The 16332-nt window shown below is 46.3% G+C and overlaps 1 protein-coding gene across 1 annotated transcript; it reads left to right on the top strand.

Moving 5' to 3' along the window:
* Window positions 1-380: 380 nt before the first annotated feature.
* Window positions 381-12375, top strand: LOC124103248 (bromodomain and PHD finger-containing protein 3). The gene is made up of 4 exons (XM_046459740.2): window positions 381-1701; window positions 4427-4524; window positions 8099-8253; window positions 10016-12375. Exons 2-4 carry the CDS (start codon window positions 4441-4443, stop codon window positions 10197-10199), a joined length of 423 nt encoding a protein of 140 aa, XP_046315696.1. The 5' UTR covers window positions 381-1701; window positions 4427-4440; the 3' UTR covers window positions 10200-12375.
* Window positions 12376-16332: the final 3957 nt, after the last annotated feature.

Raw genomic sequence — 16332 nt, 5'->3', positions numbered from 1 at the left:
TGTGTGTATTAAACCATTAAATCCCCATAACATCACACAGGGAACACAAACCTCAGAGAAGTTAAATAACTCACTTGAGGTTGCACAACTAATGAGGAGAAGAGCTGGGTTTTGAACAGAGAGAACCTGGCTCCAAGTTTAATATTTTAACCCCTTTGCTGTGCTCTCTCCTGTCATATTTGAAGATGCCTTTCCAGACTCAGGATATGAACTTTGAGGGGTTTTCCTAATAAAATTATTAGCACTTAACATTTGTATAAGACCTTAAAGTCTCTAAGCCCATGGATAGATTTTTGTAGGGTGAGTAAGAACTGAATCCTTAATGTGAACTGGGTTCCCCCCACCAAAAAAAAAAAAAAAAAAAAGATACTAATTTGACTAGGAAGAAAAACCTTCCAGTGTAACTATTGTTTACTAAAGGATTTTAGCCCTCATGGGTTTTGGCTAAGCAAAACCTTGTTACTATGGGAGGCTGAGGCAGGTGGATTGCAAGTTGGAGACCAGCCTTAGCAGTTTAGCGAGCCCGTCTCAAAATAAAGTTAAAAGGGCTGGAGATGTAGGTCTGTGGCAAAGTGCCCCTGGTTCAATCCCTATTACCAAAGGAGGATTGTATAAAAAGTATAAGATCATGAGAGTTCTGACTCAGTAAAACAGCTCTCTGCTCTCTAACCATTTCTACCCCTGGCTGCTGCTCTTCCCACCAGGATTTCCTAAATACATATACTTTTCTGCAGATTGTTGACCTGTCTTTTAAGTATTGTTTTATTGGAAAAAATATATAGCAGTAATATTTTTTAAAGTTTGGGTGAAAAAGAGCCCTTGCCACATCATTCTTGCTAGAGGCTCTCAGCTTGGTTGTGCATTAGAATTGCATGGGGAGCTATTTAAAATACTGACTCCTGGGTGGCCTCCGTTATACTATTGTTCTGGTATTGCTATTCTTAGTTTTGCTTATTACCTTCTAGTCTTTGTCTAATATATATATTTTACCTCTTTGCACAAGCCATGTTTGAAAAAAAAAAAGTCAATCTACTTTTTAGTTTAAAAAAAAATTCTCTCTATCCAAGAAAAACTTCACACATAAACCATTTGGAAGTAAGAAGTAGATTTTTTTTTTTCCATTTAAAAATGTCTTTTCTAATTCTAGAAGTAAGATGTGTCCATTATAGAAAATTTGGAAAAGAGGCAAATTTTTGTACTTCTAAAATAAACTGATTTCTAAAGAAGCAGCATGTGAACCACACAGCAAGGGATTCTGGGCAGATATGAAGTGGCCCTCCCTCATGGCAAAGCTGCTGAGACTGTGGAAGGATTGACAAGAGACTAGGGTGACCTGTCCTCTGGATGAAGTCCAAAGTCCCTGGACAGGGCTCTCTCTGTTCGTGTTCAATCCTTCTACATAGAAGCAGTGGTTCCCGAAAACCTGGTGGGAACTTTGAGGTCAGAAGAGTGCTGTGGTCCAGTGTGGGCTTTAGTGAAGCTGTCTGTGAATTTCCTCCCTGTGGGCTTCTGCAGCTCCACTGTGTCAGAGATAGGAGAGCAGAAGTGGGTGTGTTAGTCATCTAAACTGCTCGTTTCACCCCTCTCCTTACTCTGTATGCAGTGGTCTAACGCCCCCCAAACGCAGTCGTGGGAAGCCAGCCCTGTCTCGAGTGCCCTTCCTGGAAGGTGTGAACGGAGACACCGACTACAGTGGTTCAGGTGAGGAGTGGTGTCGAGGCAGTGCTGGTGGGTGGGGGGGCAGGTCTTCTGAGCAGCCAGCTCTTCAGGCAGCTTCACCACTGGGGCACAGAATCAGGCAGCCAGTCCTGGAGCTCCCCAAACTCTCAGACACTGGCCAAGGAAATGTCCCTCACTTGTAGGCCATTCGTGCTTTTAAATATTTTTTTCATCTTAAATTTATATATATAACGCATGCCATGCCATGGTACCAAAGAAGAGAGAGAAGGTGCCAAAGGGTATATAATGACAGCCAGTGCTCCCCTCCCTGGAACATCTGTTAGCATTTTCTTTTGTGTCTTTCCAGAGGTAATCCATGTATGTACAAGCCAGAACTTGTGTGTCTATTTGAATGAACAAAGAAGCTAGTGTATACATATTCCTCTAAACCATTTCTCTTTTTCATCTAATAGTATAGCTTGGAGATCTCTCTGTGATTTGTATTGGTTGCCTTGTTCCCAATACATGGAGCGCCTTCATTTGCTTAGCCATCTAAAGGTAGAAGTGTAGATTGTTTTCACTTATTTGTTATAATCAGTATTGCATCGAGTATCCTTATGTGTGTATGGACCATTTTATATCCAGGGCGATATATCTATAGAAGTAAATTGTTGGATTGAAGGAAATATGCATTTGTAATTTGGATGGATATTGCCTGTCTATGCTCATTAATCAGTGATAGAGTGTGTCACTGAATCTCACAAAACTCTGTTGTTTTATGGGTCTTACTCTTTGGATCAGTGGACTAAAGGGCAGGGCCTGGCCAAGAGGAGAAACTTGGGCTGGGGCTCAGATGCAGCAGGTAGAGCAGGCTGTTCTCTGAGCTCACCCTTGTCCATCCCCATGCAGTCTCTGCAGCACTTCTCTGCCCCTTTCCTTTTCCCTTAGCATCAGTTTCTGGTATGTGTGTTGATGAATGCATGCCCGCGTGTTTCATTACTTTCTGTGACTGTCAACACCCAGAAGGCAGGGTCATGTCTAGATGAATTTGTGTAGCATCGAATATCAAAACCAAGAGTGAACTGGCACACTTTGTGCTTCTGGTGGTGACATTTTATTCTTATTTTTAAAACCCACATACTTAAAATGATGCCAAAGGAAATTGACCTCTCATACTTCTATCATCTTAACACTATTATCTTCATTTCTCTGTGTTGCCTTCTGTTTATTTTAGGCATGTTTTTAACAAAGTGCTAATCCAAAACATATACACTTTTGTCTTCTGTTATTTTTTTACTATTATCTCATACTTCTTTCATGTTGACACATAATCTTTATATATCTCTTATTGTAAAATGTATTGAATATAATCAATGCATTATAATGAACTGGTCTATTGTTAGACATCTCCAACTTTTAACATACATTATACATTAACATTATATAATGTAGTGAACATTTTTGTTCAGAATCCTTTTATTCATCTTTAAAGTTATTTTTCTTAGAATAAGTAGCCAAGGAGCAGATGGTTCATATACTTTTTTAATGGCTCCTGAGACATAACCCCAAATTACATTCTAAAAGAATTGCAGTTGTATCAGCAGTGTATCACTGCACCAGTTCCCGCTCACACTGCCTCTTCACCTAGTGTCTTTTATCTTTTCATTGTTATTACTGTTGATTCAGTAGAGTCAAAACAGTACCTCATTATTTGGGTACATTTTTTTTTTTAAACCATAAATGAGAGTGTAGTATTTCCTGAGAAATATAATTAGCCACGTTGAGCTTTGGACCTTTTTCCTTTGTTGAGTGCAATCGCCTCCTTGTTCCCAGTTTGTAAATATGGGGAGAGAAAGAGCTTTCTCTGGTGTTTGGAAGCATTTGTGAAGCACCTGAGCATGTGTGCTAGGTGGGGCCTGAGTGTAGAATGAAGTAAGCTGAGGAGATAGGGTGCCTGCCTAGGGCCAGACACCCAGAGAAAAGTCTGATAAAAACAGATGTGAAATACCTGCAGACCTACTTGGCTCTGCTGAGTGCTGTACAGCCAGGTGACCTGGATGACCCAGTGTGGCCTGGTCAGAAAAGAACTCACTTTGCGAGTGGTTTTACTGCAATGTCCTTCCCAGATACTTTTTCCCTCAAAGCTTCCATCATGAGGACTCCCTACTTAGCGGGGCCAGAGAGTGATATGTGGCTCTTTCTGCCCAAGCTGGGGTATTGCCCTTCTCCCTGAGACCCTGGGGATGAAGCAGGTTTCCCTGGGAAAACCATCCTAGGGTTCAAGTTCAGAGGTCGGTAAACTATAGTCTTCTGCCTGTTTTTATATGGCTTGTGAGCTATGAATGGTTTTTACATTTTTAAACTATTAAGAAGAAAATCAAAAGAAGAATATTTTATAATGTGAAAATTATTTGAAATTCAAATCTCAGTGTCCAGAACAAAAATTGGTACACAGCCACACTTATTCACTCACAGATCATCTGTGGTAGCTTTCATTGGACAACTGAGAGTTGAATACTTGGGACAGAGACCATGTAGCCCTTAAGTACCTAAGATATTTACTGTTTGGCAGTTTGTAGAACTAGTTTGCCGACCCCTGATCCACTAAGAATTTCTCCTAAGGAAAGGGCAGGGTAAAGGAAGGGTGGAGGGGATGTTGCTGACTCATTTCTGGGCTGCCCCAGACAAGTGGAGGCCACAGGCAGGGCTTTGGGGCACCATTCCAAGTCCCCTTCGGGCGCTGTCTCCTCCCCTCCCCCACCCCCAGGCAGAAGCCTCCTGATGCCCTTTGAAGACCGCGGAGACCTGGAGCCCCTGGAGCTGGTGTGGGCCAAGTGCCGAGGCTACCCCTCCTACCCTGCCTTGGTGAGTCTGCCCCAGACACCACCCACCTACCTCCACCTGTTGCCTTGCCTTGGGGGCTTATCTGAGTGGGTCAAGCCAGCAGAGTGTGGTGGGAGTCAGGGTGCCTTTAACTGTAGAGGGGAGCGGAGTTTTACCCCTGCCTGGATGGGGCAGGCCAGTAAGACTTCCAGCTGGGAGCATATGAAATAGGTTAAGCATAGGCAGACAGAAATTAGGGTTCTTAGAGTTTTGATAGCATTTATTTATTTACTTATGCATATGTGTTGGAATTTGAGTCCAGGGATCAAAATGTGTGATGCCAAAGCCCTTGTTCTGAGCCATTGAGTTCAAAATCATCCACAGTCCTGTATTCAGGGATAAATTGGTGTATACCTCACTCAGCCTTTTTTTAAATGCATAAATATGCATATATACGAAAGCATACTGTTTTTAACCTCCCTTTCACTTAAAAAGCATACTATGAATATGCAGCTCTTATGCCATTAAACATTCTTCATCAGCATCACTTTTAATGACTGCATCATCTTCAGTTGTTTTCATGTACCATATTTTAATCAGTCCCTAGTTGGACATTTAGATTGTTTGAATTTTTCACCATGATAAACAGTTGGCAATAGAGATCACTGTATCTTTACTTTTCTGTGTATCCTTGTTATTTCTTTACAATGAATTCTGAGGAATGCCTTCCTGGGGCAAAGTCTGTACAATTCTTGTACAAGTTCCCAAGTTGCCTGAATATGAGTTCCAGTTTATATTTCCACCAACAGTAGCTAAAATTTCCATTTCTTCCATAGTACAGTAGCTAAGAATTCCATTTTTACCGCCTTGAGTCTTATTTCTTAGAGCTCTTTCTCAGTTGGGGAGGAAAAGTCCACCTGGTTCTGGAAGATACCACTGATCCTAAACCTTTGGGCCGTGTCAGAATCATTTGGGGGTGGGGAGGATTTTAAAACAGCACATACACTGAGTCAACTCCACCTTACAACCGCCAAATTAGACTCTCTTAAACCCAGACTGAGGCATGGATAATTTTTTCAAAAACTTCCTGAGTGCTCTGTAGCCAGGATGGGAGCCACCTGCTAGTCTCTCATATGCACACATCTCTGGGCTTTTGCTTCCCCAAGCCCTTTACTATCTGTGCTTCTTTGGAGCCTAACAACAGCATCTTAAGATAAAGAGGGCAGGAACACAATTCTGTTTGGACAGATAAGGAGACTGTATCTCAAAGAGGTTATACAGTTTGCTGCAGCCATAATGGGAACCCGCCTTACCTACCTCATTCTCTCCTAGTAGTGGCAGCTGGGAAGATCCACCCTGTGTCCCGCAGCTGTACACATTGGACCAGGGGCTGCCGATTTCACAAGGCTAGGGCCCTGCCAGCTGTGAGACTGTAGGACCCCCCCGCCCCACTCCCAGCTTAAGTCATTAAGGAAATGATTTATTTAGGCTGTGCAGGTTTGGTGGTTTTTTGTTTTAAGCCTCACATGCAAAAGACCTAGTCCCAAACTAGTCGTTTAAAAAGAAATTCAGCCACCACCTGAACACAACCTGTGTTTTTATTTTGGTGCATGCTTTCCCAGTCTTTCTCCTGTGCACATTTCAGTACATATTTGCATATTATATTGTACTTTAATCTTATTTTAATTCCTTGTCTTTTATACAAATGTGTTTTGTTTTTTTTTTAGTGTGCTAAAATGTAGAAGTTTTGGGAAAACAGAAAAAAAGCAACATAAACCCCACCATTCTAACATGTTGCTCTTAAATATTTTATATACTTTTATTTGTTGTTTACTTATTGTAGTTGTGATAATAGAGAAGGTACACTTTATTGTATAATGTTAAATTTTATCACAAGCTTTGTTTCCATCTTGTTTTACATCTGTATAGCATTCATTGAGTGAATGGACCATTATTTATTATTTTGGGACATAAAAGCTATTCTCAGATGGCAGGCTTACCTACTTTGCTTTTGCCCTCAAAAAGTTTTTCACAATCTATTCTCAGGAACCAGCATGCCATAGTAGCCCCACTGCCTCCTTTGGTAATTGAGGAAGCTTAGAAGGGCTTGTATAGTTGTTCTTATTAGGACCCTTAGCTTCAGTTCCAGAAGGGACTCATGCGGGGAGGTAGACTTTTGACCAAATTACACAGCTGGCGGGTGGGGTAGAGGTGGTTCTTCCTTGGAGTAAACTCTTAAACAGAGCACCTACTTTCAGCTGCTTATCTTGAAAGGGATGTGGGGAAGTTGGCAGACACCCAAAGGTAAATAATGAGAGCAATTTATTATGAAGAAGAGGCCCCTGGGACATGGTATAGGAATTAAGATTACTCTGTCTCTAGAGAAGACTGCTTCCTCAATAAGTTTCCAAGTCTCTCTGGCCTTTGTGCGCAGAGACCATCAGCTCACTCCTCTGGAAATGGGCTGTGCAGGAGGCTGCTGGCAGCAGAGGCCCAGGCCTTGTCCAGGTATCTGGTTGTCGTCCCAGCCATGGCTTCAGCCAACTACATCTACTTGCTTGGTCTTTTTGTCTGTCAGGTAACACTTTTCAGACCTCCCAGCATCAGCAAGAGATTGAAATGAGATGATGTGTAAATAATTAGAAGCTTTGGAAACTTTGAGAGTGCTCCATAGGCCTAGAAAATTATTGTTTTATTGACGCTGCCGGGCATTTTGCTGTGCACCTGCTCTGAGTTAGGCCGGGGGTGCTAGGTGCTGGAAACAAACCCCGAACGAGGCAGGCCCAGCCCCTGCACCTCTGGTGCTTCTGCCTCAAGGATTAGTTCCTCCAGTGGTCCTTGTTTCCAACAATCTCATTCTCCCTTCTCCACTGACCCTCCAAGCTCAGTCTTCTACCTGTACACTGAACCTCTTCTGATTTTATCGTGGAAGTGTGATGTGTATCTGACCCTTACCTCAGGATGGGTTATAGTTGGGCAAGAAGGTATTGGATGGGCTAGGGATAGAGCTCAGTTGGTGGAGTGCTTGCCTTGCATGCATAACGCCCTGGGTTCAATCCCCAGCACCGCAAAAAAAAAAAAAAAAAGATGTTGGGTGACCAGGTTCTTTTCCATAGAACTGAAAGGATGTCCTACTTGCTAATACTGAGCCTTTTTGGTAGCCATGGTGCTAGGCAATTTCCTTAAGCATTCGAGGTGAATTACAAAGGTTCTAAAGGGAAATTGAGGGGGGAAATGACCTCTACTCTTACCTTGTAAAGGACATTGGGAAGAAGGGGTTTACCTACCTGGTCAGGACATCAAAGATACCCCATTCAGTACCATCCCTGCATGAACTTCCCATTTCTTGTTTCAACTCCAAGGCCTGATAGTCCATAAAACAAGTTCTGTCATCAGGATTGATTGGGCAGAGCTGGAGGATTAGACAGAGTCATGGTTTCTGTTTTGAAGTGTTGCAGGTCATGGATGACACCGGCCTCTCCATTCCTCAGTTGTGGGCAGAGCTGAGCCCTTGCATGGCTTAGGTATAGGGTGTTTTGGCAACTGGTCCTGCACCAGGGGTTCCTGTTCAACCTATCCTTCCCCACTGAGTGCCCATTTTCTTTTCTGCCTCCAGATCATCGATCCCAAGATGCCCCGGGAGGGTCTCCTGCACAATGGTGTCCCCATCCCTGTCCCCCCGCTGGACGTGCTGAAGCTGGGAGAGCAGAAACAGGCAGAGGCTGGAGAGAAGCTCTTCCTTGTCCTCTTCTTTGACAACAAGCGCACCTGGTGAGTGATGGCACCACTTGGGGCCATCAGGTGAAGGGAGAGGCGTTACCTACCAGCAGCTGTCCTGTATTGCTGTGTTAATGATAACTGGCTACTAGTATTAGTAGTAACTGAGGGGGTCACAGATGGGACTCTCTGGGAAGCACTCCGAGGTGAAGCTTTGCATTAGGAGGCAGGCTATAGAGAGAGCTGTGGGGTGAGGGGCACAGCACTGGGCAGAGGAAGAAGTCAAAGTGCAAAAACCTTGAAATGGAGGCCTCAGCTCATCCTCTGAGGAGCTTGGGAGGGCTGTTGGGAATTGGCACTGTGTCTTTGTACCTTCATGCCAATTTGTCCCTGAATGCCAGCTGTCCCTGGAGAGGGCATGACCTTGGGCCAGGCAGCTCCCTTGGTGGATGGTTCCTGGAGAGAGAGACTCAGCTGAGAGCCTGTCGGCTGCTAGCACTCCCTGCAGCTGTGGGAACACGCATCTCCATCCTGGAGAACATCTGGGTGATGTGAACCCTCCACAAGGGAATCACTTGCCATGGTTTATGAACACCTTAAGGTTCTTCTTAACACTAGCAGGAGAGTGTTGTCACCTCTGCTTTTGTAAAACAAGGAGGTGGAACTGGTTGGTAAAAATAATGATAGCAATAGCTGCTGTTTATTGAGTGCTTACTCCATGTTCTTATGCTAATTGCTTTACAAACATGATCTGGTTTATTCTCATTTAAATCCCAGTCCCCTCACAATTCATTTTTTTATATGAGGAGGCTGAGACTCAGACAATACCCCTGCTGGGCATGTTGTCTCACACCTGTAATACCAGTGACTCCGGGGGCTGAGGCAGGAAGATTGCACGTTCAAAGCCAGTTTCGGCAACTTAGTGATGCCCTAAGCAACTTGGCGAGACCCTGTCTCTAAGATATAAAAAAGGCTGGGAATGCTGAGCGCGGTGGCACACACCTGTAATCCCATGGCTTAGGAGGCTGAGGCAGGAGAATCGTAAGTTCAAAACCAGCCTTAGCAAAAGCTAAGCACTAAGCAAACTCAGTGAGATCTATCTCTAAATAAAATACAAAATAGTTCTGGGGGTGTGGCTCAGTGGTTGAGTGCCTCTGAGTTCAAACCTTGGTACCTGCCCCCCCACACACACAAAAAAAGAACTGGGGATGTGGCTCAGTGGTTAAGTGCCCTGGGTTCAATCCCTAGTACCAAAAAATAAAAGACACCTTGACCAGAACTGACATAGAAACCAAGATCTGAAGGCTGTGCTCTCAGCCACACATTAGATCCAACTAGGGAAGTGGGGATGGGGGTAGGGGGATAACACACACACACACATAAACACAATGTAGACACCAAGGAGGTCCATAAATTCCTGGCATTGCCTCTACTTCCTAACCACAGCTCCATTTCCTAGCCATAACTCCCTAATTCCCCAAAGCATGTGAGGATCAAAGTCCTCCAGGGTCACTCAGCCTGCCCTCTGGGACAGCAGATGGGCCTCTAATGGCTCTAGGGCCCTGACAACCCTCAGAGCAGAGTGAGGGCCCAGGGAAGGACCTGGCTGCCAAACAGATCCTATGCCCTCCTCCCCACCCCTGCATACTTGCTGCCCTGTCCCACCTGGTTCTTGGTGGCTCTTGCATGAATTTGTACCAATCTAACCTACTCTGCCCTGTAACCTCTCTCCAGCCTTGCCTGTTCTGGGCAAGTGGGCCCAGAGGAGCCCCTGGACCCATTACAGTCCAGCTTTTTAACTGTGCTTGTATTTCAGGCAGTGGCTTCCAAGGCACAAAGTTCTTCCCTTGGGTGTAGAAGATACTGTGGACAAGCTCAAGATGCTGGAAGGCCGCAAGACCAGCATCCGCAAGTCAGTGCAGGTGGCCTATGACCGTGCAATGATCCACCTGAGCCGAGTCCGGGGACCCCACTCCTTCGTCACCTCCAGCTACCTGTAAGGATGAGGCTGGGTTTGCTTCTGGCTGCCCTGCCTGCCTCCGTCCCATGGGGCACAGAGAAGCCTCTTCTGCCCAGCCAGATGTATGGCCGGCAGTTCCCACTCATGGCAGGCCAGGGATTGGACTGTGTCCTCACTTAGGGCAAGGCCTCAGTTTTGACCAATAACATGGTTTCCCTGGAGGGCCTGCTGTGTGCCAAAAACTCCCACCTGAGGTCCATCAGGGCCATTCCACTGAAGAACCACTTAGAAGTAGAAACAGCTGTGGGGCTTGGGCCCAACAAGGAGATGGACCTGGCCCAGAAGGCGAGAGGTGCTAGGCTCCTTCTCAAGGGGCTGCCTGGCTCCTCCAGCCCCTTCCCAGCTAACTACACCTCAGGGCAGGCGAGGTTCTGACACTGATCCCAGAGATGCTGTGGATGCGCCAGGGTCCCTTGGGGAATCCCACTGAGCTCCCCTTCTCCCCCTCGCCAACCCATTCTCAACCTATCTTGTCTTCACCCTCTTTCCCTGTTCCTTTCCTTCCTTTCTCTCTTGTGCCAAACTGACAGAAACATCACCAAACTTGTCTTTTTCTTTAAAGTCTCATTCCCTTCCTGGCCGGCTGCTATGCTGGGTGGATGTCTCTGCCAGGCCCCTCAGGGTCCAGGCAGGGGCCAGCCCACCCGTGAGAACCCCACCCACCAGCACACCTCCCCATCCCACTGACCTCTGCTGCTGCTAATAGGGCTGAGCCTGGCCATCTGAGCATGCCCCAGGGTGAAGTGGCCCTCTTACCCTCTCCCTGTCTTGCTGTGTCATGGGCCCAGGCTGGAGTGGGCCCCTATCAGCAGACCAGGCTGATTGTGAGAGTATCCATCTGTCCCCTGAGATGCCATGGGCAGTTGGGATGGAGCGGTGCCCATCAGCTGGGTGTGCCCTCTCCCTCCTCCCCTCTCATGGGCTTTTTTGTTCTGTAACTGCAGCCTTAAAGCTCTCCACCACCGTGGACAGCATGGCGCTGCCTTCGCACATCCCCCTGCCTGCACTCTGCCCCATGGTTCTGCCCCATGGCTCTGCTGCTCCCTCCTCCCAAACCAGGGAACATAGCCCTTGAATTTCATCCCCTGTCTCCTTCCCTCTTTCTCTTCAACCTCCTCTCCACCACCTTCCCAAAAAATGGAAGGGAAAAAACAATACAAAACTGTGAATGGGGAATGCTGACTGACAAACCAACGCAGCTTTCAGAGGCTTCTATGTTTGTTCTCTGGACATTTCTTTTTTCCTCCTCTTAAACACCAAAGTCGCAGGCCAGCTTGCAGGCCACTGACCGCCATGTTGATTTTTAACTTGACGTTCTTTTTAATTGTTTTAAATTTTTCATAGGGGAGTTTTGGACAAAACAAAGTCACTGGGGAGATCACTGCCATTTGTACACACTCAACTTTTTAAAAATACAGCCAACCACACACTGACTTCTTATACATTTGGGACATGAGCCAGAGTTTAAAAGGGAACCAACTAAACTCAATAACATAAAGGATGGGATTTTGGATTTTGTACAATAAAAACAAAAAAACAAAAAACAATTCAGCATATGGCTAGGGAAGGACATGGTGTATATAATTGTAAAATACTGTTCTAAATTATTCAGGCCTATACTGTCCATTACTGGAGTCCTCCATTGTGTGGCCACACAGTGTGGTTTATTTAAAGGAGCCTACGCGTCCCCTCTCCCCGGGTAGTTGGTCAACTGTGGACTCTGTGACCTTTGTCTAAACCTGTGTTGTAAGATCTTGGAGCTCTCTCCCCACTCCCCCACTCCATGTCTGTCTCTCTCTTCTCTTCCCCTAGCACTTTCTTTTCTTAGTCTATTTTTCAACCTCTGAATCCTTCAGTCTCTCTCTGAGTCTCATTTTTAAAAATGCTCTTTTAGAACGCGAAACGGCTCAGATCCTGCTGTGGCATGGGGCCTGTGTGTCTCTGTCGCGTCTGCTGTGAAGCACATGATGCTCTATTTATTGTAGAAAGTGACTTTATTTGCTTTCTAGAATTGTTTATAACAGATGGTATAAGAGAGGTAATAAACAGAGAAAATCTATGCCTGTAAAGAATACAAAAGTTAATTTTACCTACTATAATATGACTGTCGGAAACTTATTTTCTCTCTGAGAAATAAATGTTCTAATGGGCAGCAATTGCTGTGTTTGATGTGGTCAGTGGGGGCCCCTCTTCCTAAGACCTACTCAGTTGCTCCTCAGAAGGCCAGAGCCCTTAAGAATGGGGGTTGTCTGGCTGTTGCAGGCCCCTGGCTGGAGAGAGCTCTGTCTCTTGAACCTTTGGGTAGGCATGAAGATGGGTGCTGACCTTGTTTCCCTCCCAGATAGTGCCACCTGGGAGCCACGGAAGGGCCAGCCCACCTTCCTATACCTCAGATTCTCTGTGGCCATGTTCCTGTAGGAGCTCTGCTCCTCTTCAGTGGGAGGAGTGGCCATCCGGACACCCACAGCACCTCAAGAGTTTTAAGACGCTCTCTCCTTTTGCCATTATTGCTGGTCTGTTCTATAGATGGGCAGCTGACCAGGCAGAGCCCAGCTCTTCTTAGATTTGGAAGGGATCCTTGAACCTGCCTTGCCCCCAATTCACAGAAACAAGGAACAAGGCCAGCAGGAGTGAAAGGCTTGACCAAGGTCCACGAGCTAAGGAATGGTGGCAGAGTCCTGGGAGGAGGATCTGGCCAGAGCGCCCCGTGGGCTCCACGGCATTTCAAGGTTGCAGTGGCCTCTTGTATTCCATGCTCCCCATTCTTGGTGGTTGTGGCCTCAGCCTTTCTGGAAAGGGCATTGAGAAGAACGGAAGCAGCAGGAGGATTCCCAGGAACAAACTGCTTGGTTGTTGGGCCTCAAATAGCTTTTCCCATCCCACCGCCTCTCTGGGCCTGCCCAGCTCCTGTGCCTGTCTAGTGTGGCAGAGGACATGGGTCTCCTGACTATCTTCTACCCAGGCCTGTGACATTCTTGATATTGAGGTTACTAATGTGTGAAAGTCAGTTCAGCTTAACACTAAAGAGGTTCCTCCTTTGTGCTGATGATCCTTGTGTTGCAAAGAGCCTGGGTCTCAAGGTTCTCACAACCTGATGATAAGACATCACAGAAATCTCTGAACGAGGCCAGTACCAGAGTCCCAGAAGCCTGGAGAAGTTTGGGAGACTTTTTTGGTTGGAGAATAATGAAACTTTCAGAAGAAATAAGCAATTCAAGCCTTGAAAAATTGTCAAAAAGTCCTTATTTATGAATTGAATTTTGAATTATGAAATAGTGTAATGAAATTATGAAGCCTATAAAATATTTTAGAAATAAGGAAAAATGGCCAAGTGGGTGGGATTTAATAGGCACACCTGAAGATAGATGAAGCAACTTGTCCTGGCTAAGGAAGGAATTGTGCATATACTGACTAGTGACCGACTAAAACCCCTTTTGACTGGAAGCCAATAAGGTGGTGAGGCAGTGCATCAGGCTTAAAAACCCTGTCACTCACTGGCTGTGTGACCTCAAGCATGACAGTCAACATCTCTGAGCCTCTCTGAGACTGGTGTAGTGGAGGACCCCCAGGGCAAGGCATCAGTACACAGAAAGTGGCAGCATCCACTAAGGACTTGAACAGGGAAGAGATGATCAGAAAGGAAAAGAAACAGGTGTTTGAGACAGGGTTGCTGGTTAACTGTGGGGATCAGGGAGCCTGGGAAGTTGGAGGGTGCATTTTGCTGCCTATGGAGCTTCTGAGAAAAACCTCTAGTATGCAAGTGGGAGTTGGACCCGGAGTTCAAGAAAAGGAATAGATGACGAGGAGGTGGGCAGTTAGCAGAACGGCCAAGGAAAGAGGAGGTGACAAAAGACTTGAGGAAAGTCCCATGTGTATATAGAAGGCAGGGAGAGGATGGAGACAGCACCCTCAGAGGGCCTTGGTCCCCAGGGGTCCCTGTGGAGAATTGGCAAGCCCTAGGGATCATCCCACAGGTGGGGATGGGGGGAAGACAGCCAGGTGTGCTCAGCATCACAAGGCAAGAAAAGGCGGTGCCGGAGCAGAGCCCAGAACCCAGCACCACCTACTCCGCAGACCCACCCCTCAGAGCCTTCCAGGGGAACAAACATGTCCTTAGTAAGTTCTGTTCATGGTGTGATTGGACTTCATGGACTCAAGTCTAACACGGTGTTTAAACCTTGGAGCATGCAGCAGGGGAGGTCTGACTTGGAACAGAGAATCCTGTTTTCCTAAGAAGTTTAAAAACACCATGAAGCCGGGCGTGATGGTGCACACCTACACCTGTAACCCCAGCGACTTGGGCTGCTGGGGCAGGAGGACTGCAAGTTCAAGGCCAGCCTCAGCAACTTAGCGAGACCCTGAGCACCCTGTCTCAAAAAATAAAAAGGACTGGGGAATGTAGCTCAGTGGTAAAACTCCCTGGGTTCAATCCCTGGTACAGAAAAAAATCAAAAAATTAAAATATCACTAAAAGCATTTGCCAAAAAACCATGGTGGGGGTCGGGGGCTGAGATTGTGGCTCAGTGGTGGAGCACTTGTCTAGCATGTGTGAGGCCCTGGGTTTGATTCTCAGCACCACATATAAAAAAATAAAGTTCTATTGACAACGAAAAAAAATATTAAAAGAAAAAAACAACAACAAACATGGTTGGCTTGGCCACTTCCGTTACTGTTGGCCTTACCACTTGAGCGTGAGTTTGCCTCTCAGAAGGGCTTGCCTGACCTGGCTTGGCTCAGCCTTGACTGCCGGGCTATGCAAGAGGGTGCTGAGGGGGACATGGACAGTGAGGCCTTCATGAGCCCCGGGGCTGCAGGCCTCCATCAATGCCTGTGGACAAGCATCAATCATGCGCATCTCTGGTCCTGCCAACTGCAGCCAATCTGGCCTTTACCGGAGTCAAGAGCAGGGAATAGTTTCTTTAAAACAAGGGGTAGAAGTTTCTAAATGACTGCAGGGGCCAGGGAGGTGTGTGTGTGCTGGGCCAGAGCAACAGGGAACTGGCTCCATCTTGGCACTTGGGGTGTCCTGTTTGCCCTTCCCCTTCAAGGGCCTCAGCTGGTAATTGGAGTGGACAGGAAAAGAAAAAAAAAGAAAGTGCTAAGGAGAAAATAAGAACTATCCTCAGCAATAACCATTTTAACATGATTCCTGAGAGTCTCTTGTTTTCTCTAGGTGAGCATGTGTTTTAGTTTCTTGTACTTGGTGGCTGAGAAATCATCGGCCCCGTTCTCCGTATGACTAGGATGCGAGCCTCCCAGCCTCCTCTGCCCACAAACGCCTCCTCCTCACTGGCCTTCTACTAAAACTATACACCCCAGACACTGCCTGTCATTGTTTTCCTTCATTTTGTTAAAATACCGGAAGTCTCCATGGCATTGGAAATCAGACGGGTGCAACACATCTCTGTCCCAACAACTTTGTACATTTCCATGGGAATAAGTCCTAGACCAAATTATGCCCCATTTCCAAAAGTCCATGAACAAGGAGGCATCACAAGACCACATCATCCTCTGATTCAAGAAACTCTCAATCTGCCCTTTAGTACAGCCACCAGCATCAAGAATGGAAGGTCATTCTCAGGTGGACACGATGCTCTTCCGAGGGCAAGACCTGGGGCTTGAGTGGGTGGGTTGGGAGCAGGAGCAACTGAGCTCTAAACTTTGAATCTTTTTTTAGATGTAACTTTACCTTGAGTCCCATGAATTTGCACATGTGCAGGTCAAAATGCAGAATATTTCCAGGGCCCCAGAAGTTTCCTCATGGCCCTTCCCAGTCAGTACCCCTGCTCCAAAGGTGACCGCCTATTCTTGAACTTGGTGTAAATGGCATCACACAGAAAGCGCTGCTTGTGTCTAGCTTCTTCCATTCAGCATCATGTTTCTGAGCTCTCTCCTGTTTGGCCTGTAGCTATAGTTTGTTTTTTGCTATTTCTGAGCAGCATTTCATTGTTCAGACACCCTGCAGTCTGTCTGTGTGTTCTCCTGCTGACGGACACTGGGGTTTCCATTTGGGGGCTGTTAGGCCGGCACTGCTAGGAACGTTCTTGTATGTGTCTTTGGTGGACATAAGCACTTGTTTCCCCAGGAGTGGCATCGCCTAGCGGTGGGGCAGA

This window comes from Marmota monax, unplaced genomic scaffold (genome assembly GCF_021218885.2).
Source record: "Marmota monax isolate L192 unplaced genomic scaffold, Marmota_monax_Labrador192_F-V1.1 WCK01_AAM20220418_F8-fsc01076, whole genome shotgun sequence".
NCBI lineage: Eukaryota > Metazoa > Chordata > Mammalia > Rodentia > Sciuridae > Marmota > Marmota monax.
Note: the sequence above shows the minus strand (reverse complement) of the source record. Positions and strands in the feature narration are given on the sequence as shown.